Raw genomic sequence first — 22966 nt, 5'->3', positions numbered from 1 at the left:
GCATTCACCACGCGTGCGCCGGGAACGCGCCTCGCCTCTCCCACTTATCGCAGCGGAGTGGGGGGGGGAAGAGCCTGACGGGAGCGTACCGAGCCAGAGGAGAAACTGGGTATCCCCCCGCCCCCGCCACGAGATGGTATCGCCGAGCGCTGAGGCGGAGGGGGCTGGGCCTGATGTGAGGGCGAGGTTGGCTCCAGAGGTCCTCACCGTGCGCGCGTTCTGCGGTTTTATTTCCCTGGTATTAATGTTGTGTTGTTGTTTTTTTTTTTTTTGTTTTTTTGTTTTTTTCCCTCCTCTATCTCCCCGTTTTCATCTTTTCCCCTATCACATATCATGTTCGTCCTCTGAAAACAAAAACCCTGCCCAAAACAAATCAAGCCCCAAAACCAACAAACAAGTCCCCCCCCCATCAAAACAAACCCCCCACAATCCACAGAAACATTTAGGTTGGAAAAGGCCTCTGTAATCGAGTCCAACCTATGACTGAGCGTCAGCTTGTCAGCCAGACCATGGCACTGAGTGCCACCTCCAGGCTTTACTTAGACACCTACAGGTACGGTGACTCCATCACCTCTCTGGGTAGCTCATTCCAATGTCTAATCACCCTTTCTGCGAAAAAATTCTTCCCAGTGTCCAACCTGAAGCTCTCCGGACAAGAGGCCGACCCTGACCTGGGCCCCCTGAGCCTCCCCCACGCTGAACACCCTCAGCTCCCTCAGCTGCTCCTAATAGGACTTGCTCCCATCAAATGCTGAACAAAGAACCAGCAGCAAGTTTAAACACAGCTCTTCAAACTGACTTTAAGCCTTTAAGGTTTCTGTGTTCTCAACCAGACCAGGAGTTTTGTCTGACAGAGATGTTAACACAGCTCAATACTGAATTAACAAGTAATACATACTGTGAACTGAGAAATGTTTCCCATGTTGAAGACAGCAAATGTCACAGCTGAACAAGATCAGAAGTTTCTCCCTCTCCCCGTTGAACTGTGTTCCCATTTAACCTCAACCAATTTCTAAAAATGAAGTAATTTCATAAAACCATAGAATCATGGAATGGCCTAGTTTGGAACGGACCTTAAAGATCCATGGGCAGGGACAGCTTCCACTAGCCCAGGTGGCTCCAAACCCCATCCAACATGGCCTTGAACACTGCCAGGGATGGGACATCCACAACTTCTCTGGGCAATCTGTTCCACTGCCTCATCATCCTCACAGTAAAGAATTTTCCCTGTGTATCTAACAGAGATTTCCACTCTTTCAGTCCCAGAAGTTTGTGTGGAGTGAGTCTCTAATACAGACAAGCTGAGGTGAATTGCCAAAGTGATTATCAAATAGTGACCCATACTATATTAGGCAGTTATGTAAGGTGCTGGCACTCACTACCTTGCTTTGGTTTTAATTACACTGGCATGTTTTGTAACATAGACCTTGGTGGAATCAATATGGGTAAATGTTTAAGGCAACACAGCAAGTTTTAGCATGATTAGGAAGGAGGAAAGGAGGGAAGATAGACAAGGGTATAGAAGAAGACATGGTTTTAAACCATCTATTAATTCTTAATAGAAAAACTGTTTTGGAAAACTGACAATAAATATAATGTAACAAGGCTTTTTTCCCTATCATATTTCATTTTTTCCTTCATGAGTTACAGTCTATTTATTTATTTATTTATTTATTTATTTATTTTTAAATTGGATTTTTACCACAAACCCTTCAGGACCAAGGAGTGACTAGCCTTTTTTTTTTTTTTTCAAGGTGAAACAATCACTGACAGCAGAGAGCAGGGGACTAACAGGTAACAGTATAATGTTTCCTCATGCCAAATTTTTTCAGTTAATAGTTTTTCATTCTTCTGCTTAAAAAAAAAAGAAAGAAATAACCCACCATTGACCCACAAATTCTGCAAGCATTCAGATTTTTCTATTCTGGGTTTTACATGACAGAAGATGCTGTGACAACAGGGCTTGCCAGTAGTGAGAAACTCAGATCTTAGGCTTTTGACCACAGAGGGTGTTGTTTCATTGCTGTGTCAGATTGCCACACAAGGCAGTATTTATAGTCTTCTGCAGCACCCATTTCTTGCTACTTTGCTTTCTCTTGTGGGTGGGCAGCTCATTGTACCAGCTGATGAAGGTAAGAAGTTGAATGCCTTGGCAGTTAAATATCCTCTTCCCTAAAAATGAGATTTAGGCAAGAGGAAATGTTTTGAACTAGATCAAAACCAGGAGGTAAGCACCTAAAAGCTGGTATCATAATAGTTAAGGAATCCCACATTAAGCTCTTTAAGTGTAGGTAATGCTGAAAAACCTGATCAGTCACTCTTGAGTGGGGAATCCTTCATGGTCAATAGGAGGTAATTGAACACTGGTGTGCTGTAAATCTGCCTGTTGTACAGAGCTACAGACATTGTACCTTTGCTCATTTTTGATATGCCTTCCAGCATTTTGTTTTCAAGGGTTTTAAACAACTTTTAAAACTGAGGAATTGCCAAAGCATTGAAGTTCAGTTCTTTCCATTGCTCGGGGGCAACAGATCACATCTCCTGCATCATGCTGAAATATTCTAATAATGGGAACTCTTCTGAAACGTCCTTGGATGAGAGTTGGACATTAATCAACAACAAGGTCTTGTCATTGCAAAGTGGTTAATTATTGTTTGTCCAGCAGCCACAATTTGTGCTATTTAGACATTTGTATCAAGTATTTTTGTTGATGTACAGAGTGAAAATAAATGCAAATGATGGTTAAAGAGATTTTTCATCACTGAAACTATACAGAGCCACCAAAGAGTGAGAACCTTCCCCCTTGTTGGAGCAAGCAGCCTATTACAGAACATGAAACTTGAGCCAAAAAACATACGTGTGCATTTACATAAATGTAAAATGTTATACATTTAGTGTGGAAAATGGTACAACTTTCTCCCAAATTAAATTAATTTAGCCTTTCACTCTGAAACTGATCTGTCTCATCCATCTAAGGAACTTGAAGGAGATATTGGCTCTGAAGCCTTACACAGTTGACTGTAGCAACTTCTTTCTAATAGATGCAGCTTCAAGTGGAATACAGAGAAAACAGTATCCTGGTGGTCACAGCTGATCATAATCATGATCATAATCAGCTGGAAAAAAAAACCCAAAACACTTTTCCACTTTTGTGTTAGGGTACACAAGTTTTTTGTGTGGTCACCTGTTTATTAGTACTGTCTATTTTAGGAGTTGTGCTTAATCCCCTTTATTTGCCTTTTACCTTGGCCTTGCTTGAAGGAAGGGTAACAACAAAACAACTTTACTCAGGAACACGACACTGGGAAGCCAGTAAGGTAAGCCAGTAAGTTGCCTGACTCCCTTCTCTTTCACATTCCCTTCTCTTCCCAGGGAGGAAATATGGTGGTGCCACTGTTGAAGCAGCAGTAGGACTGTGGCTTTGGAGAGTAAGAGTCTTTGGTGGTCAGTGGTGATCAGGTAGGGTACTCATCATACAGCAAGACCTGGGGAAGAAGGGTTAAACCTAGGAAGTCACCACTGAGTTTTGGGTGGTGGAGTAGGGAATGTTCTCTGTTCTTCTACAAAATTTTTGGCACACAAAAAGATGTTTCAGGGTTATTTCAACCATAAAGGCAGAGCAGGTTCTTGTCTTCTGGTAGTCAGAACATTCATTGGGGAGCATTATTTATGATTTTTATCTAATAAGAGGGAGATCTTATCATAAGTCAGGGGTCTGCTTATAGGCATCTTCAGAGAGCAGTAGTTGCTTCTGGGCAATATTTTCACAGCAGTTGGGCCCAAATCACTTCCTGAATCTGCTTTGTATGTTCTTTTTAACTTCTGTGCTTATTAGCATATCGTGTAATGGACTGAACCTTATTTCCATTTGTCTGGAAGCTTCCACATTTTAGAAGGAGCCCAGTTGAACAGCATGTCAGGAGAGTGCACTAAGGGTGCACAATGAATTGAGCCCCTGAAGCATTCCAAATGGACAAACAGTTTGATCTCTAAGAAAGATTTACGAGGCACATGGTGATGAACACATGGTGCAGTAACATCAAGGGAACTCCTGCAGATCCAGATACGTTGAAGATTCAGGAAAGAGTAAGAACAAGAATGATTTGTCTGCAAAATAACTATGGCACAGGGAAGCCTTAGCAAGTGCCTAATTCTCTAGCACATGGAAAAGATTTCTGGTTTTCAAACACAAATTTGAAATTACTTACTCCTTTATCTTCAATAGCTCTTTCAAATATTAAGTTCAATCAGGTATTTTTTAAAAATTGAGATATGCTTAGCAGTGTTTAAAAAAAAAGGGGGAACAACCCAATAGAGCAATTTAATAATTCATAACAAGTAGCTATTTTTGATTCTTCCTTGTTCATGCTACTCAAACCTTTACCTTTTATCAAGAAGATAATTTCAAGATCAAAGTAATATTAAGTGTTTTTACAGTGGCTTTTAGAGGGGAGAATTCCCCAGCCCCTTGGCAACCAGCATTCACATCCTTTGTAAACGCTGCAGTCCCGCAGGTTGCCATTAAAAGCTTGCGAAGGCCTGGCCTCGGCTGTTTCCTGCCATCTGGTGGGAACTTGGAGTCACTACCTCGATGCTTCTAGTTTCCATGGGTTCTTCGTAACCAATATTCTAAACAACTAAGCGAGTATCACAGAACGCGGGAGGGCTGGGGTTGGCAGGGTCCTCTGCAGTCCACCTGGCCTCCTGCCCGAGCAGAGCCTCCTAGAGCAGGACCATGTCCATGGGACTTCTGAATGTCTCCAAGGATGGACACTCCACGGCCTGAACGACTTATGTTAGTGTTGGTCACTTGCACATGACAATAGTTTCCTGACCTACAGAGGGAAACTCCGGTATTTCAGCGTGTATCCATTGTCTCTTGTCTTGTCACAGGGCACCCCTGAAGAGAGCCTGGCTTCCTCCTCTTTGCACCCTATTCTATTTAAGAAAGTTTGACATCCATGAAGCTTTTCACAGGAAAAAAAAAACCCTCTTTTCATTTAAACACTTAAATTAAAAACTCACCTGATCTTTTACATGTATTTTACTGGCTGATTGGCAGCATCTGTACAGATGTCCATGCAGGCTTACAGAAATGAACTGGTTAATTACACCATACACGTTTTTTTTCCATATCAATATATGAACCAAATTCATTCTCTTCTGTGTTGGCAGTGGCACTAATTTTAGGGCATGACCACAATATTAGAGCAGAGTAACAAAGAAATCAAAGGGTATATCTTGTATTACAGCATATGGTAAAACAAACAAACAAACAAACAAACAAACAAGACAAACAAAACCCAAAAAAACCCCAAAACAACAACAAAAAAATCAGTGGGACCTTAGGGATACTTGGCATTTAGCATTTCAGTTCATTCCTTACTGGAATCAGCCATCAAACATAGATCAGTCTTGCTGCTGAAAACTTGGTGGCTGCAACTGCTCATGGTTGAGATGACTCATCAAATAATTATTCTGCAGTTTGTTGGCTATTTCTATTGTTAAGATAAACTCGATTTTTCACAAAATGACTTTTTAACCTTTAATTCTACACAAATTCATGTAAAGTAGAAGCAGATTGTTGATTTAGCACTCCTTTGTAATTTTGAATTTAATGACAGGTTGCAGGAAAAGAACAGTCTAAACTACTGGAAATGTATGACAAGTGTTTTTTATGATGACCAAACTGAATTGACAAAAGGTGGTTACAGATTTGTTGTTGTTGTTGTTGTTCTGTGTGGTTGACTAAGAGTGCTGGATACAATCTATTTTAGTCCCTCTTCTCCTTTTCTGGTATCCAGTAATGCACTGACTTGGTATCCTTTTCTTCAGCTGAAGCAATTGCCTAGGGTCTGTACATGTAAGGTCTTCTTCCTTTTCTTTTCAACTTCTGCCCTCTGACCAAGGTCTGAGGTGTGCTCAGACTGTCAGGCACATTTTGTTACTTCACAGGACCTTTTTCTGCTAAGAAACCAGTCAACGAATTGTACCTAAGACCCAAGTCTTCCCCACTGCAAAACTGTGAATGTTAAAGTGAACGTCTAGCCATGAAGGAGTTTGCCTTCAAATGTTTAAAGAAGAATCAGATCAGCCTTCACAGACTTTGTATTTGATGGGGGGGAGTTAAATTCCTCAGAGGAACTATAAGAATTTGCCTGTGTAGTGATTCAGGGCTGTCCCTGCTGCTTTCTGTTTATCATCAGGATTTGCTACTTGGTTTGTGTCTTACCTCCAAAGCAGTAAGTGGCATCCTGCTGCTGCATGCTGCCTTGTCCCTCCCCTCTTTTATACTCTATGAAAGAAAGAGTGAGTATCTCAGGCCAGAATGCTCCAGAATGAGATTATTTTGTGGAACATGGTACAATTATGATTTAAGGATTAAACAACCCTTCAACAATCCTTTAATCATGACAAGGATGTGATGCCCATTTTTCAGAGATGAGGCACATATAAGTGATACATGGAGTGGACCACCTGTGATTGAAGCCATATAGAGAAACAACAGGAAAAGCTAAAACTAGAAGGCAAACCTTACTAATTTGCACTACATCATAATTATCTCCCTAGACATAATCCCTGGAAGATAGTGGTGTACCTAGAAGTGAAAATCATGAAAAGCTCAATTTGCTGGCTGTCGCCCGAAGTTGTGTGGCTGACACTTCAGGTTTATCTGCTGGCATGCAGAATATTCTCTACTCACTGTCAGGTGGATTATGGCAGCAAAAGTGATAATATTTTAGTGAAATGGGAGGAGGAGCTACTTTTTCTCACTCCAGCTTTTGAAAAAGGGTTTAAGGAAGAGAAAGCCTATAGGAAAAACAGTGGAATAGAGTAAGCTCTGAACAACTTTGTTTTTAAACAAGTACATTTTCCTTTTTATTTCATAAGAAGTTTACTGTTGAAAAAATGATATATATTAAAGCAAACACATTATACACATAGGTTAAACATCAGATAGCAAAACCATAAGGAATGAGAGCACTACTGGTTGTATTGTATAGGGTTTACAATCAAAGATATACTTAAAAATCCTTAAGAGTTTATGTATTTTCAAGGTAAATTAGGCACAAAATTTAGCTTGTAACTAGCTCTGCAAGCATCTCACTGTGCTTTCACTGATATGAAGTATTACAAGTGATCAAAAACATAAGCTGACTTTTAAAATTTTAAAAATTTTATTCGTACTACGTGCTGAAATAGTACAAATGTATACAATACTCCACCTTTGTTTAAAAAATCATAGGGACTGTAAAGTAGAGTCAAAAGGGCTAAATAGGAAATTAATTACCCCTTTATTTGGGCTCAGAATTAGTATGGTATAAATCTATGGCTTTGCTGTGTGGACGTATTTGAAACTGAGTAAGTCCTACAAATGTGGGGGAAAAAAACCCAGGATGACATTTTAATGAACATGATGAGCTACAATACAAATATTTTAAAGGAACTTTATTAGTAAGGAAGACTAGCTGGTATCAGATCTGTCTGTCCTCCTTGGTTTTCTGAATAAGATTAAAGATAAAATGTGAAATTTTAAAAAGTGAGAGATTGTGTCACCAAAAAAAAAGGGGAGGGAGGGGAAAGAAATCCAAGTAGCAAAAAACCTTCAAGTAATTCCCTGCAAGGTTTTAGCATTGATGAGGCTCTAACTTAGAAAGAATTACTAATTTGCAAGAACTGAGAGCAACTGCAAGTCTGTGAACCATAATAAAATCTTACTTCACAGAAAACTGTGGGATCTTCCAAATATGCATATTAGAAATGGTTTTGATTAAATTACCAGATTTTTTTAAAATTTTCAGTTAGCAAAATGTATTGCTGTGCTGAAAGTTGTCCTTTTTTACTTGTTTGAAACACATTACGATTGCCACAGAACTGCAAGAAACTGCATACTTTCTACAGCTACATTTTTACTGCATCATACAGGAATTGCTTAATAGGTAAAAATAGACACCTTAAAGTCTTAATGCTGTTTTTGATTAGCAGAAACACAAAAAGGAATGCACTGAAGCAAGATGATAAAAAAAAATGCATACATCATGCAGTATGTTGCTTTAATGTATACAGTGTTTCAAACCAGTGATGTGACTGGAGGGGTGGAAGGTTTAATCTATTACATTCCCATTCAGAATTAAAATTGTATGTGAAGGCAAACTGTGTGGAGACGTGACCAGGACCGGGATGCCTAACAAAAGGGTGCCAGATGTGTTTTTGTTCCTAGCATGCAGAGCTAATGCTTGAAGGCCTATGAGAGCAGCATGAACTCCTGCTACTTCTAGTTCTTTACATTACTGCTTTGTGTGTGCTGGCCGCAGTCTGGCCATGGTCAGCAAGTGCTCTATGGCATGAGGAAGTCAACCCACAATCTCTGCAGGTTCAGTGACCAACTTAGATCCATCCCATGCTGTCTTGAACTGTTCAGGAACCGGAAATTCTTTCTGGTAGGAAACAAAAGCAACAATGATGGTTAAACAAACAGGGGATATATCATGAAAACTGGTGGAATACTATTAGTTCTATGTGACTGCGAAAGCTTTGATAGCTCAGACGTGCCAGGATTAGAGAGAAGCCTTCTTCATTACCTTAGGAAGTTATTTTACAATGCCACACAGGAAAAAGCCTGATTGCTACCCAGTTCCAAATAGCCTTGGTATGGTACAACTTTGCAATAATCCCTCTCACACAATTATCTACATCAACTAAGTAAATAAGCCTCATGTCAGAAATGACTTCAGATTCCATCAGTGTCTGGGTTGGAAGACAGTAGAGAGGCTGTAGATGCGGAGATTAAGCCAGGAGTCTAATTTTAAGGACAAAAGCAATACTGTAATATGGAAGAATAAAATAAAATAAAAAACCCCGATCATTTTAAGTGTTATACACTTCAAAATAGCCAACATCCTTTATGGGGTACACAAAATGAAGCAGAACATCAAATAAAGTGCCCTTCTATTCCACAAATTCAGTGAAATGTTGTTGAGTATTTCTCTGTACCCAGTAAACAAAAAATTATGTGAAGAGAAGGGTTTTTCATTCAGACATCAGAGGTGTTTTGATAGCCAGTAATTTCTGATGTTATGGTGATTTTGAGGTGAGACTGACCAAAAGGACTCTTTTTAAAAAATAAATACATGAATATATGCCCATTAAAAATTGTTTCCTTTTTACTTGTCTAAAGATGGGCGTCCAGCAGTCACTTTTAGAAATATGAAGCATAAAAGTTCTCATTACAAATTTTATTTTATAAAGCCTAAACCCCTGTACTAAATTCCAGCCCAAAAGACTAACAAAAAATTTATGTTCTGGCTATGGCCATGCACTGTAATTTTAACTCTTCTCTGTTGAGGACACCAGGGAACTATTATAAGCACACTTTGCCTGCTTGTGTGTGAAGTGACAGAGCATGACTTTACTAGAAATGCCACTGGGCACAGTATGAAAATTCTACTAGAACAGGAAAGGAACTGGGAAAATCCACCAGTTTAAGTGGCTTTTAAGGATATATGTTGAAAATAGTGCAAAGTACTACAGCTGCTACCCATGAATTGATAGCTTTAGAAAAAAACAAGTATGTTATACTATTATTTCACCTGCACTAGTATTATATTTGTCATCATTTTAGACTCATCATCTTCAGACTTAAGTGCTCTTCTGTGAAGTTAATTTCTTTGGGAGATTATGTTTAGACATATATAAAAAAAGAAGATCAAATGGATAGGACATGAAGCCATTATCCATCAGAATGAAGAGAGGACATAATTTTTGATCTCTGAGATTACTTTGTGCTCCAGAAAATAAGAAATTCTTCCTCCTGAAATACAGGCATATAGAAATTAAATTGTTTTGGATCATTTTTTGGTGACATAATCTGTGTGTTACATCAGTTTCTTTCCTAGCAGCTTAAGTGCTCTTAACTGCCAAGGCTAGTATGGAACAGAAAGGATATTTAAAAAAATATCTCACTCACATAATCACCATCTTGGGGGATGAGAATGTTCATCTCAGATGACTTGGCACTCACAATCTCACAATCCAATGACTCCTCACTGAGGTAGATGTGGCAGCCTTCTGTTTTATTAATAGAAATGGTTGGCACTTTCCCCATCACCTGCAAAATAAAATCTACTTAACATCAAATCTTAAAATGCAAACAGAGATAGCATTAATAAAATCCACCAGCATCTGATCTATGTGTCACCTGCCTGTGTGATGCTTTGATTTGATTTGTTGGACACTGAAAATTCTTGGTGGTGGTAACAAAGCCCTATACACAAAGCAAACCTGTAATTTGCAGCAAGCTTCTAATATACAGTTTGATGACAGTACTTCTCTGATTCTCTCTTATTTCAGTGATACTTTTGTGCTGATATTTAGGCAGTGTTCACATTGTTCTTCAGTGAGAACTGACGAAGAAGTCAAACATGTCAACTTCAACCCAATAAGAGCAAAGCAAAGACCCCAGCATAAAGTAGTACTCAACAAGGGACTTGTAATACACTCTGAAGATTTCAAAGCTCTTGCAGAATGCAACAGGAAAGGGTTTTTATCCCCTTCAGGCAAGCTACAGTTCTAAGTAAGTACTAAAATCAATTTAATCAAATCTTTAAAACTATTTCGTATGTCTCTTTAAGAGCAAGCACAAGATTTACTTGAGGTGAGGAAGGGAAATATTCTCTTGTTTACAATTTTACAGACTGAAAGATTTCTTCATAGCTAACAGTCTGACTCACTGGTTGTCAGTAAAAATTCCTGCTCCTGCCCTTTCTAGCAAGGATAGGAATATACCCTGGACATAAGAACAGCAGAGACTATCCTAAGCCATGCAACAGTGACAGCATGTGACAGAGATGTACTTGTTAATGAGAGTGTCTCCCATCACCTAGTTAAAGAATATCTTTCAGCTTCAGTTCCTTAAATGTGGCAGTAAACCAGGTGGTCTGTTCTCTTGCATCCCACCCGTATCCTGAAGTCTGAGATATGCAGTGGATCAATGCATATTAAAGTTCCTTTTCTTAAAAGGGTTCTTATGCAATGGAGAACAGAAGGAAGGGATGCCTAAAAAATTTTGCAAACATCTGGCAAGAAAAAAAGATACCACTGAGATAAAGGAGAGACAAGCACTGAAGTCACTGTAGCAAAATCTATAGGATTAATTTACTGCAATCTGTTGCATTAACGTATCATGTATTTGGACATTATGAACTCAGGTCTTCAAATTACTGAGAAAATTGAGGTGCTTAGCACTTGGCATACACCAGTCCTGGGGGAACTGCCTGATTTGAGCAGCATATAGCATACAACCACACCCTGCCTTCTTAAGTGGATCTCCACTCTGCTCCATGACATGCACAGAAGCCTTATGCAATATTCATAGAACATGATTAATTTTGACTCTAAGAATTTTGATTCTTATAAAAGGTATTTCCAATTTATTTGAGTATTAGCAAGCTGTGGTTTTCCTATTCATTACACACAAATTTTTCAGCTTTCATGAATAGTTTAAGAGGTAATGATTAAAAATAATACAGTTATTTTAAAACTGCTCAGATAAGTGCCTCGGATCCTTAATTAACTGCCTCTGCTGTAAAAAGACATGTCGTGATCATGAATAAAACAGATTGTTACAGTTCAGAAGATAATACAGTGTTGGTAGCAATGTCAGTCACTTGCACAAGGTTCAAAATATAAAACCCAATCTTGCTCCTATTCCCTGTGCTGGCTGTGACCATTATTTCTGAAGCATGGAGCAGGACTGCCTACATTTAATATCATACAGCAAAAGACCTCACTTTGAAGAGTGGCAGTTTAATGTAATAGTTAACATTTCTTTTTCACTTTAAATAATACGTCCTGAAGTCCCTTCTGGAGATTACCTTGTATATCAGACACAACCCAGTATTAGTGCAGGCAGTTAGACCTCTTTAGAATTGGGAGACTGAAGTGCTGTAAATGTCAAACAGACTGTATATTTTGAGCAGGACAAGTGTCCCCAGTAGATAGGGCAATGCATAGATTTAAAATGCATGCATTTTCTTTTCATCAGAATCACAAGGAAGATGATCTCTGATGAAGCTTTTTGAAGGCAAATAAGTATATTACTTACTTATGTAAGTGTCATATCACTGGCCAGGGAGATCTTTTTAAATCCCAACACCTACTTTTACTTCATAGCATTTAGTGGTCTTTTGACAATCTGTTTGAACATTTCCATTCAGAGGATAAGAAAAGAAAAAAAATCTTGTGCACTTAGAAATCAATTACCTAACTGGTAGAATTTCTTGTGTAACCACCACTGAACTTTCAAGTGCTGGGAGTTGCTTAGCATGAAAGCAAGCAGATCGCGGAAAAGAAGTAACAGTTCTGCCAGTATACACATCTCTCAGCTTCACCAGAACCAGAACACACTGGGCTATGGGAGGTTTGTTCAATGGTAGTAAATAGTTTTCACAAGCATTTCTAAAAACATCAGCAGAATTTAGTGCATATAAAGATCCATTTTGATACTTCTTAATTTTGTTGTGCTCTGTGAGTTTTTAAAGTATCTTGTAACTATATGTTGGACTTTTTTCGCTCCACTTGTTTGAAGTCTGTCTTTATCTCTCAATTAGATACTTACCTGAATCTGAATATCCCTGGAGTTGATCACTTCCACGATTCCCACAACATTGTCGAACACAAGGCCAAACTTTTTACAGTTGTCTAAAATAAAAGCAAAAATAAATAAAAAAGGCAAGACAAAAAGCAAATACATGCACACCTGCTACATTAACTACAAAAATTCCCAGTTCTGTATTGCACAGCTAAGTGACTTTACTCTTGGGATCAATCATTAAAGTGAACATAATGATTGAGATGTATTATAATCACATAAATCAGTTTTTTCAAGATTGTCACTTAAAGCCCAGCTGAGCTATCCACTCACCAATAGTAATTGAGTTGATTTTTCCTTTTATCTGAAGTGTAGATTTGTTACACTTAAAAATGTAGGCCACTTGCTTGAGTTCAGTGTTGTTAATGACCAGGTCATTCTTATCCTCTTGATATTCCTGTTTCAAAAGAAAGTTTATTTAATTGGTTGTCTTTAACTAACAGTCTTTAGCAAACAGTCAGAATGAGTTTAGCACAATTTATGCTCGAGTCATTGCATCTTCAGTTACAACAGAGCAATATCCTTCCTGTGGCTTAAAATCCTAATCTGCTTGGTGACCAGATATCTCACCTAACTGATCCTTAGATGACATTATCTTTTAGAGCTGCAGAGCTGAAGAAGTTAGCACAGAGATAAAATCCATTAATTTTGCAGTGAAGATGTTCTGCTCACAATTTAAAAACGCACTCACAAAACTGCTGTTTGGCTCCTATCTGATTCAGACTGAAGAACAGAGCAAGTTTTCCTTCCCCAAGTATTATATAATGTTTGAAACAGCATGTTGTGAATACATACAGGCATTACCATATACAATAAAGGAGTAATAGGTGAAGAAATTTCCTTTCATTAGGCTTAAAAGAACAATTACACTCCATGGACGTCCAGGAAAGGCTAGGGATCCACAAGGGAAGTTCCAAGTAGTAGAACCATAAGGCAACATAACACAGACGGTGACTGCACCTTATGCAAACTGGACTCCAATGTAACATACATGGACTGTGTATATAACCTTCTGCATGACTAAACTGCATATTCTTTCTGCTCTCTCTTAACCAACACAGTCATATCAGTTTTCATTCACAGATTCTTTGGTATATGCCTACATAAATTAACACCCAAACTTTAAACAAATCTGGATTGGGCAAAAGGAAAACACTCCTTGATTTTCAAGCACAGAAGACATGCTTAGATGGAATGGGCAATGAAAAATAAAAGTATAATTCCACTGGTTAGGGAAACTGGAGAGAATCGGCTGTGATGACTGTTCCCTCTCATTCACAGGAATGGCCTGCAAAAAGGGATTTTAATTGGTGTTCTCTACTGGACTTGTTGCTGGGGCATTGTCTGATTTTGCAATGAATTTATATGCTGGTTCTGCCATTCTCCAGTGAGATGAATTAGTAAGTGACTGTCAGAGACAAATGAATTAACTTAAGATCCTAGAGAACAGCAGAAGTTGAACCCTAGCAATGCAGAGAAATGGAGGACTCAGCCCATTTTAGCTGCAACTTTGTTTCATTGCATGCTAAAGACAGACAAGATGTTTCAGTGTTCCTCCTGGTTTGCAAAGTGCAAGGTGCAATTCAGAGGTGTGACTGGAACTCACCACTCTCCACTTCTTTCCCTCTAACTCCAAGACAGGGACATGGTTCTGCTGTGGGGAATTCTTGGGAGAGGTAGGACTTGGAGTATGGCTTTTTGTTGGAGAGCGAACAGGTGGACCTTGGCCCCGTAGGCTGGGGTTCTTGTGAGTCTTCTGGTCATCAGAGACATGTCGAAGCCCTAAAAAACAAGCAAAAAAAAAGGATGCTTGTGATAGAGAGTCTATTTCCCAATCCTATAAGTGCTCATATTGAAGCATGTTTGTAATTGTGTTATGTTATTCTCTGAAATTACATTTTTTAAATTTCCTCAAGGTTTACCTGGCTAACTAACTAAAGTGTAACTGCTGACATACTTTTAGAAGATCATATAAAACCTCTTCGACTGTGGATGGGCTCTTGGTATCTTCAACAGAAAATCCCATAATGTTTTCCAAGTCCCTCTCTGTAGCAAGCTCTGAGAGCTTGTTGTATCATGTTTTTCCATCTGTACAACAGACAGGTTTTTTTTCTTATTTATGACAATATTTGACCTATCCCTGCAGCATTAAATGCAAGTATATCAATCATATGTATTTAAATTCACAGACATACACTTAAATTACAACTGTCCAATATTAATACAAAAAGCTTTATTTCACCTGACATGTATGACATTTGACACAGGTTTGTACACTCAATGTGAGTCAGAAAGAGGGATAAAACTTTTACTGCAATTTTGCAATTGCAACTTAAGAGGTTGACCAGCTGAAGATATCCATCTTGGCTGCCTTAAAATTAAAAGGATACCTCTAAATGGTGTGAATGTCAGGTATACTGAACTTATTTGGGTGCTGTGGCTTCTCTAAAGGAGGTTTTGGTAAGCAGCCTTCTCCATCAGACCACTGCAAGCCTCAGAACGATCTGAGCTGCTAGAATGTAACTTAAAAATGCTGTGAAAATTATGGCAATCCGTATAACAGCTCTTGATGCAGTTTGACTCCTGGATCACAATTAGATTTCTTTTCTCCTGACCTTTGGTGATCGCCTCTCCCTGGTTAAGCTGTGCAAAGAGGGCTGAGCGAGATGCGGTCCCCTCGTCCTTTGCGGGTTCAGTGTCCAAGATGGGGGGCGGTCCCGGGGGCGGCGGTGGCGGAGGTGGCGGGGAAAGGCAGGAGCCGCTGGTTAGAACAGATCGCATGGACATGGGGGATGCAACTGGACCCTGTTGGAGACACAGGGAAATTATTTTACGTACAGTGTTTCAAGGAACACTGTATCACAGTAGTTCTTATTTATTAACATCCTTGAATGCTGTGAGCTCGGGTGACTAGAAAGCCACAGGTTCCTTAGGAGAATTTCTGGCTCCATAATAGAATATAATCCTATGAATCCTTTCCTGCACTTGAGCAAGCACAGCTAGAAAGACTGACAGCCCACACTCTACCCTTACTGCAGAAGTACTCCACCTAAAATATTTGTCTCAAACACTTGTAAGGGCTGATGTTAAAAACCTTTAACAGTAAATATTCCATAATTTATTCCAGTGTTTACTTACATAAAAAGGATTTTTTTGTTTTTTCAGATAAAGGAAATGTTTTGGTACTACAAAAATAATTGAGAGGGTCATGAATTGAAAGCTATATTTAGGGAACATGCCACATTGTATGCAAGATGTAACATGCTATTCTTTGAACTGTTCAAGTTATCTGTAAAGATTCAAATACCACAGAATGTAAAACTATGGTGATTCAAGTATCTTGATTCTGTAATTCAATTCTTGAGTCTTTAGTTCAACTTCTTAAATTCTCTTTTTTTTTTCATTTGCAGGAGACCACAACTCACAAGCTGTGAGTGAAGGGGGCCTTGGCAAAGTAAGTAACAATCTTTCTTTCAGTTTGCATAATCAAAGTATATATTTTGATCTGAATTACAATGCTTACATAGAATATTATCAAACTGACAGAAAATACTAATAACTATCTGACTAAAATTTTATAAGAATGCCCTAACATGCTAATAATAGATGTCAGAGAGAACTTGAGAATCACTTTTACTATCCTGCCGCTGAGTGTCACTCTGATCCTACCTCTCTGCAGCACAGAAGGAATTTTTAAAAGAACTACTGGGAAAATTAGATTGGTTCTGATGAGTTCAGCTAGCTACAGAGATTCTGTGCTTTGCAGCAACAAATATTAACAGGTGGGCAGATACACTGGGAAAATTATAGTGACTTAAAGAGTCACAGCTCCTCTAACTGGCTACCTTTGTTAAGAATTACAGGTTGTTAGTGAATCCCTGGTAATCCATCCTGGAAACAGATATTGCTTAACTGGCCTCTGAGGATATTTTTAACCACTTATGGTAGTACTCTTTCTGCTTTCCACTAAACTGAAACAGAAAAGTATTGATCCGGTTCATGCATCTCACAGGACTTGTTCTGGCCTATAATCCCAAGCTGGTAACAGGAAAGGGTCTGAGGTCCACATGCTATTTTACTTACTCTTCAGATATACATTAAAAACAAAATAAAAGTCCAAGATCTCCTAAGAGATCTCTTTAGGAGATTCTCCTTTTGGTACCAGTTATCATTTATTGTCAAGATATACCGGGACTAAAGTCAGCTGCTTTTAGAGACATTCCATTGCTGCATGGATGCATTTAACTCAAGAGCTTCGGCTTACATACTTCCTTTTTATAGGTCAGAGTTTTAGGTTGGGGACAACTTCTTCACTGGGCCCTCAGTTTACAGTGCCCGTTCCCTGCTTCTCCTAATGCCAATGAAGTTACCTGCAGCAGAGTCAGCAGAACTGTGAATTACTGTAATTAAAAAAAAAATAAAAAAAGGAATGTAAGTGGATTTAGTGGTACAATCAGTTATTGCTGCCTGAGGTGCAATACAGATCTTCCCCTTCTGTTGCCTGCAACCATAGCAACTGAATCCACTATGCCCTGGTTATCCAGAATTATGAACACTGCATTTGCAGCGGTTTTTAAAACACTCAAATACTCAGAAATGGCACTCACCATTCACAGTGTGAACATGCAGTTATGAATTATGTATGCTTTATGAAAGGCAATTAATAGCAGTAGTGATAGTGGCTAATAACTTTTAGTCTGAGATGAAAATCTGCTTGCCAAATTCCAGACTGACATCTGATTTCTCAAAAACACCTACTGCTTCCACCTGCCTACCAATACAGTGCTGTGATTTTCCAGAAACTTGTGTAATACTCACACGTCCATTTAGAATTAACACCATCCAAATTGTGCAAATGCTGCAGAGATGCATTAGAGAGAAAATTTCTGGAAGCTATCTGGGTATTCTGCATATAACACAGAGTGGTAGGTCACTCTGGCAGTCTCTTTGCTTCAAGTGTCAAACTCAAGGCCATCACAGATCAATGCAAGACACTCTGGGCTAAAATAATGCTGCTGAGTACTGCATCAAAGGCAGTTTCCCAAATGGCAACTAAGGTATGGGAATGTCATGTAATGAGATGGAAGTAAAACTCAGAGGAGTTTATCAGTGGAAGTGGGTCACCTCTCTCCCAGAACTCTGAAAGAACTACCTTGTCAAAGTACAGATAAAAGAAAGGATTTTAAACACATCAGTTAAGTTTGGACATGGTTTTGTATGACTGGAGATTGTTATCATATCCATTTTCAAGAAACAGAAGGTGGAGGAAAGGATCTGGGAAACTATTTTTTTTCCTTTTAGAGCAGTACTGATGAAAAAAAACAAGTCTACTCAAAAATCTCAATTCTTGAGCAGCTAAGACATTCTAGTCCTTCAAGTGGGTTTCAAAAGTAAGAAAAAAATTTATTTATTGTACTCATGCTGCCCCATCTGCCTTTGCCGCCCCATCTGCCTTTTCTTTTCCTTACAAGCCTGGTCCCTCCACCAAAGTCAGTGGTTATCTCCACTGAGTGAAAAAGATTTTGAGTTAGATCTACTTAAGAACATAGAAGTTGTCACAAAATAAAGACACCTGAGGTTCTGTCACCTTTCCCAGTTTTCCTCTTAATTTTGTGCAGTCACAGAAATAAATGACAGACTGAACCCTGGTTGTTAGCTTTTCTCCTGCATGGCAAATCTTGTCTAGTTGAAGACCTGAGTTACAAGCTAACTGATATCGTAGCATGCTATTCTCAACATCTAGGGCCATTCTGGAAACTGCAAACAATTTCAATCATAAATTAGGCCAGGCAAAATTGAAGGACAAATCACAGGAAAAGAGGTCTCTAAAGTACAGGGTTTAACTGCTTCACTGTAGATCCCCCATCTTACAGCATGGACTCCTCCAGTAGAACTGAAATAAAATGAAATAAATGGCATGGAAAAGACAGACAAGTCTCACTAATGAGAGGGCACACAGACCTGCTGGGAAGGAGGGTACAGTCTAACTCTGGCTACAGTCTTCTTTTCTATGCCATTTTGATGTACCTAACTGAAATCAAACAAATATTCAAATGAGGTGAAATTCTTTGTGGGAGAGTGACTCAGAGAAACTCTCAAAAGGGGGCAGAATGTGCCAAAGTGAACTGGAAATGCAGAATACACATTTCACTTATTGCATTCCCTGCACGCCAGGAAGATGGGATCTGTGCTGCACTCACACACAGTGATGTAAAGGACAACTTAAAAATCAGCCACGTGAAGTAGTTCCAGGAACTGTTTTTAAAATTAATTTTTACATCTATTAATAAATGAACCTTCAAGTTAGCAACCTCAGTCACTGGCAATTACTTCGCTTTCCTTAGTTACTCTTCAAAGACAACTTAACCTCAGGCTCTAGAATATTTCTGAACCAGGCTCTTAAACTGTTCTGGTATCTGGTAATACTTGTGTATAATCCTATCCAATTTCAACAAAAGTGCCCTTCAAAAAGTCCATTCATTTCTGTTCTGTATACGGTGATGTTTGTGAGAGCTGCTGGGAATAAAATAGCATGTTACATGCCCACAAAAGTTCATCTATCCTAAAGCAGCAGGTGCTTAGCAGCTTTGCTATTTGCAAACAACTCTTCAGATTAACTCCACGCAGATGTTAACAACAGTGTGTCTTTGCATAAAAAGTATTAGGAGCCATTTGGACCAGTGAAGGCGCTTGTTTGCAAGCTGACTTTCTTCCTCTTTTATTTCAGCTGTTTGCCTCAGCAACAGCTGCTGTTCTCCATGCTGTGGTGTCTGTAGACACCACGTCAAGTTATACTGGTAGCTGACTGCTCCCATTAACAGGTTTATGTGGTCATTTTTCCATCATTTACAAACATGCCCCTAGTGAGAATTATCAGGGGAACAGACAGAGTCGTCCTTACTTCGTGAAAATGTAACACAAAAGTAAGCTATAACTTTTAACCTGGTAGCTTTGCATCATAGTGAACTTGAAGTGCTTTGAACTGTGCTCCTGGAGGTTTTTGAAATGGAGGAAAATGTAATTCTCTGAGTAAAGTCCTATCAGGAACAGGAGATGCAGACCCTGTGACCATGTACTAAGAGCTCTGTAGGGGAGAAAACATTCCAGAAATTTCCTCACAGGGAAAAAAATTGTCTTCAGCTTCCAACTATGCTCTAAATGGCGTGACAGGAATAGGTCAGGGTTTGCTCCTTGCTGGATAGCCCCCAAGCCATCTGCAGAGAGGCCCAAGGGCCTCCCTTTGACTATGGCAGAAAAGTTTCCTTCAGTGACAGTGTCTGATGCTGCTTGCTGCGCTGGGTCTGATAAATGTCACTGTGCAAGGGTTCGCAGGATTGTGGTACAGCCTTGAAATATGTTGTATTTCTACCTTCATCTTGTACAACTGGCAGAAGGGTGAGGTACGCTTCTTTTTCTCACCTAACTGGCTTGCTGGAAGAAAGAAATGATTGTTTATGTTGAGATAGCTGCCTGGATGAAATTTTCATTTAATTTCCTTGAAATTACAGAGAGCTGAGTGAAGCCCTTTGCTTTTGAGAATCTGGGCCTTGTTAAGCACATTTCTTCTGAAGGCTTTCTTCCCCCAGAGCACAGGGCAAAGCCAGTCTTGTTAGAGAAATAAAATGCTGTTCATATATAACATAAGTGCTCTGGATGCCATACTGTCACCAAGTTTTGGTGGCCATATGCAGCTTGACGTGTCTTCAGGTCTGAACCCAGCTACTGAGAGTCAGTAAGAATTTCTTTTTATGTCTTATCGCAGATGTTACTATTTCCTGAGCTATTCTTGCTGAACAGCTCCCTGGGTTAGCCTTCCATGTCACTGTTACTATATTTGTAGTACTGCAGCAGCAAGGAGCCCCAGTCAGAGGCTCCTATCTCTGGGGATATGAGGGGCTTATGTGCCAGACCCTGTACAAACACCCGCAACGTTCCCCTTTGTTTATCCAGCTTTCAGCTGACACAGTGCAGCACGGAAACTGAGGGGAACACAGTTCTTGTGCTGGGAACCTGCTGTGGAGCATCTGAACAATGCCTTTCTTGTAGCTGCAATGGTTGATTTTACTCTGAGCCAGAAGATTATAAGCATCTATATAATGCATAAATAAATGATATATGCATGTGTATGATATATAGTAGCTATTTTGTCAGTCATTCCTATTAAGAGGTAAGTATCTATTTGCAGCTGAAGCAACAGGTGGCTTAGAGAGAGGTCATGAAATCCCTCCCTTAATTTACAAAAAAGCCTTCTTTTCATGGCAGCAGACAAACAGGAATCCTAATGGAGAACATTCTTCTCAAAAAAAAAAAAAAAAAGAAGGAAGGACAGATATACATGTTTTCTCCCCCTTTATAGTAATCCCAGTTTCACATCTAAAATGATTACAGCATTCTGTATTGTTCTTTCCATACATATGCACAGCCAAAAACAATTGTGAAGCTCAAAATATCACGTATCGACCTCTGGGAACAGGTGGACTATGACTCAGGGGCACAGAGCTCTTGTTAAGGTGTTTTTTGTGTAAAAGTAGCTTAGCACAACAGTTCTATTACCTACCCTATTTAAGCCACCTGTCTGCAATGAGTTATGCTGCCTAGAGAGCTGCAATTTACTGAATGAAACAACTGACTTACAGGGCCTGTAATCTTTGTCAGTTAGAACACAAAACAACAAAAACCAGGCCAGGTTCTTTTCTTTTTACTGAGTCTCAGCATAATTATTTATCTGTAGAGTTTTCAAGCTTTGCAGACCCCTGCAATATACTTTTGCTCTACATCACCTGTTCAGGATTTAAAATGATGCTTACATCTGCAGAGTTAGCCAACCAGAAATGTTTTATACAGCCATGGTCTTCTAAATCATTTGAGAACTGCAAGATAATGTAATTGCCAGCAAGTAATGTGCTCCAAGAGGCAGATTTAACCATCTTTAACTTAAAGAAAAAAAATGGTTAAAAAGAAGATCAATCCCTTTAGCAAGATAGCAAAGTTTTAACAGATGTACCTTTCCTTTTCTTCCTATTTTGCATACTTTTAATTTTGTAATTCCTTTCCCTTTTCCACTAGGCTGCATGCCTTGCCCAGGTTTTCCCTTGACATGTCTGAATGGTGCTTGGTCTAAGTTAAGAGAATATAACTGATACAGAGTAAAGACAAATATTTTCAGCCACTGTTGGAATAAGACAGTAAAAATACTTTCTTTTAAAGGAACAGGGATGTGATTGAGGCAGTCTCCACCAAAGAGGCAACTATAGTGGAGGTGTCAGGATAGCAAGTTTTTTTAACTGATTCTGTACCAAAAACCAGAACACTGCCTATTCTCTGAGAGAGAAACACTAGGAACTAAAGGATGCAATTTTTTCTAGCAATAAAAAATCCCCAAAGTATATATATAAGGAAATAGGGAATAAGGAAGGGTAGAGAAAGGAATGGAAGGTATACAGAAAAGGGGAGAAAAGGCTCTCACTGAGAAAAACTGAGCACTGTGGAAATGTCTACACCTTATCCAAGATACAGGCATTTAAACTGGTATATCTGTGTTGCCCTTACTTTTATCTGAATAAGGCCTCTGGGATTGCAGTTGTAGCTGTGGCTGGAATTTGGCACTACAGTTTTGACCTTTAGCTTTCCTGAAGTGGCTCAGACGATGGCTGCTTGATAAGTAGGTCAAACTAAACACAGCACAGAAGAAATAATGAACAGATAATAGGAGGTTTTTGCCTACAGAAGTTGGTCTTTTGCAGCTTGTTCACAGCAATATGTACAGAGACAATGTATTACAGGAAAATGTTTTGATAGAACAGGAGAGAGGCAGGGCCATTTTATATAAAAATATCTGGAGGTAATTACTTTAGAATAAAATGCCCAAGTCTGCACTGAGACTAGGATAATTGCACTCAATAAGGCTAATGTAGGAATTATGATGGTACTTCTTGGTGTGGAGCTTGTGGAGAATTTTAGCTTTTAAAGAATGTTTTTAGAGGACTATCTAAGGAGTAATAAATGTTTTTTAAAATGCAATTTCAGGAATAAAAAGAAACCTTGAAGATGCTGGCTTCAATGGAAACAGGATTTAAATAAATCTAAACTGCTTTTAAAGATATGCAGACTTCATCCTTAGTTGTTTTGATTTGTAAAGGGGGAGAGGATTTCACTCATCGCTTGAGTGAAATTCTGTATTAGAAACTATATACTGTAATGAAATTTCACTGCTAGTTTCTAAATATTTCCTGTTTGTAAAGAAACCTGGTGGTAAAATCTATCCTATATTACTATTGTATACAAAGAACAAAAAGTTAAGTACAGATCCACCTGCAA

General features: G+C 39.0%; 1 protein-coding gene across 1 annotated transcript in view; it reads right to left on the bottom strand.

The window, feature by feature from the left end:
* Nucleotides 1-8354: 8354 nt before the first annotated feature.
* The window catches only part of CAP2 (cyclase associated actin cytoskeleton regulatory protein 2), a 55124-nt gene continuing 40512 nt past the window's right edge, over nucleotides 8355-22966 (bottom strand). The window contains exons 7-12 of the mRNA XM_062498866.1: nucleotides 15265-15454; nucleotides 14256-14431; nucleotides 12923-13046; nucleotides 12617-12699; nucleotides 9968-10108; nucleotides 8355-8438 (exon numbers count right to left, since the gene is read on the bottom strand). Coding sequence (XP_062354850.1) covers nucleotides 8355-8438; nucleotides 9968-10108; nucleotides 12617-12699; nucleotides 12923-13046; nucleotides 14256-14431; nucleotides 15265-15454 — 798 coding nt within the window. The remainder of the gene's footprint in view (nucleotides 8439-9967; nucleotides 10109-12616; nucleotides 12700-12922; nucleotides 13047-14255; nucleotides 14432-15264; nucleotides 15455-22966) is intronic.

Source organism: Cinclus cinclus, chromosome 1 (assembly GCF_963662255.1).
Source record: "Cinclus cinclus chromosome 1, bCinCin1.1, whole genome shotgun sequence".
Lineage (NCBI taxonomy): Eukaryota > Metazoa > Chordata > Aves > Passeriformes > Cinclidae > Cinclus > Cinclus cinclus.
Note: the sequence above shows the minus strand (reverse complement) of the source record. Positions and strands in the feature narration are given on the sequence as shown.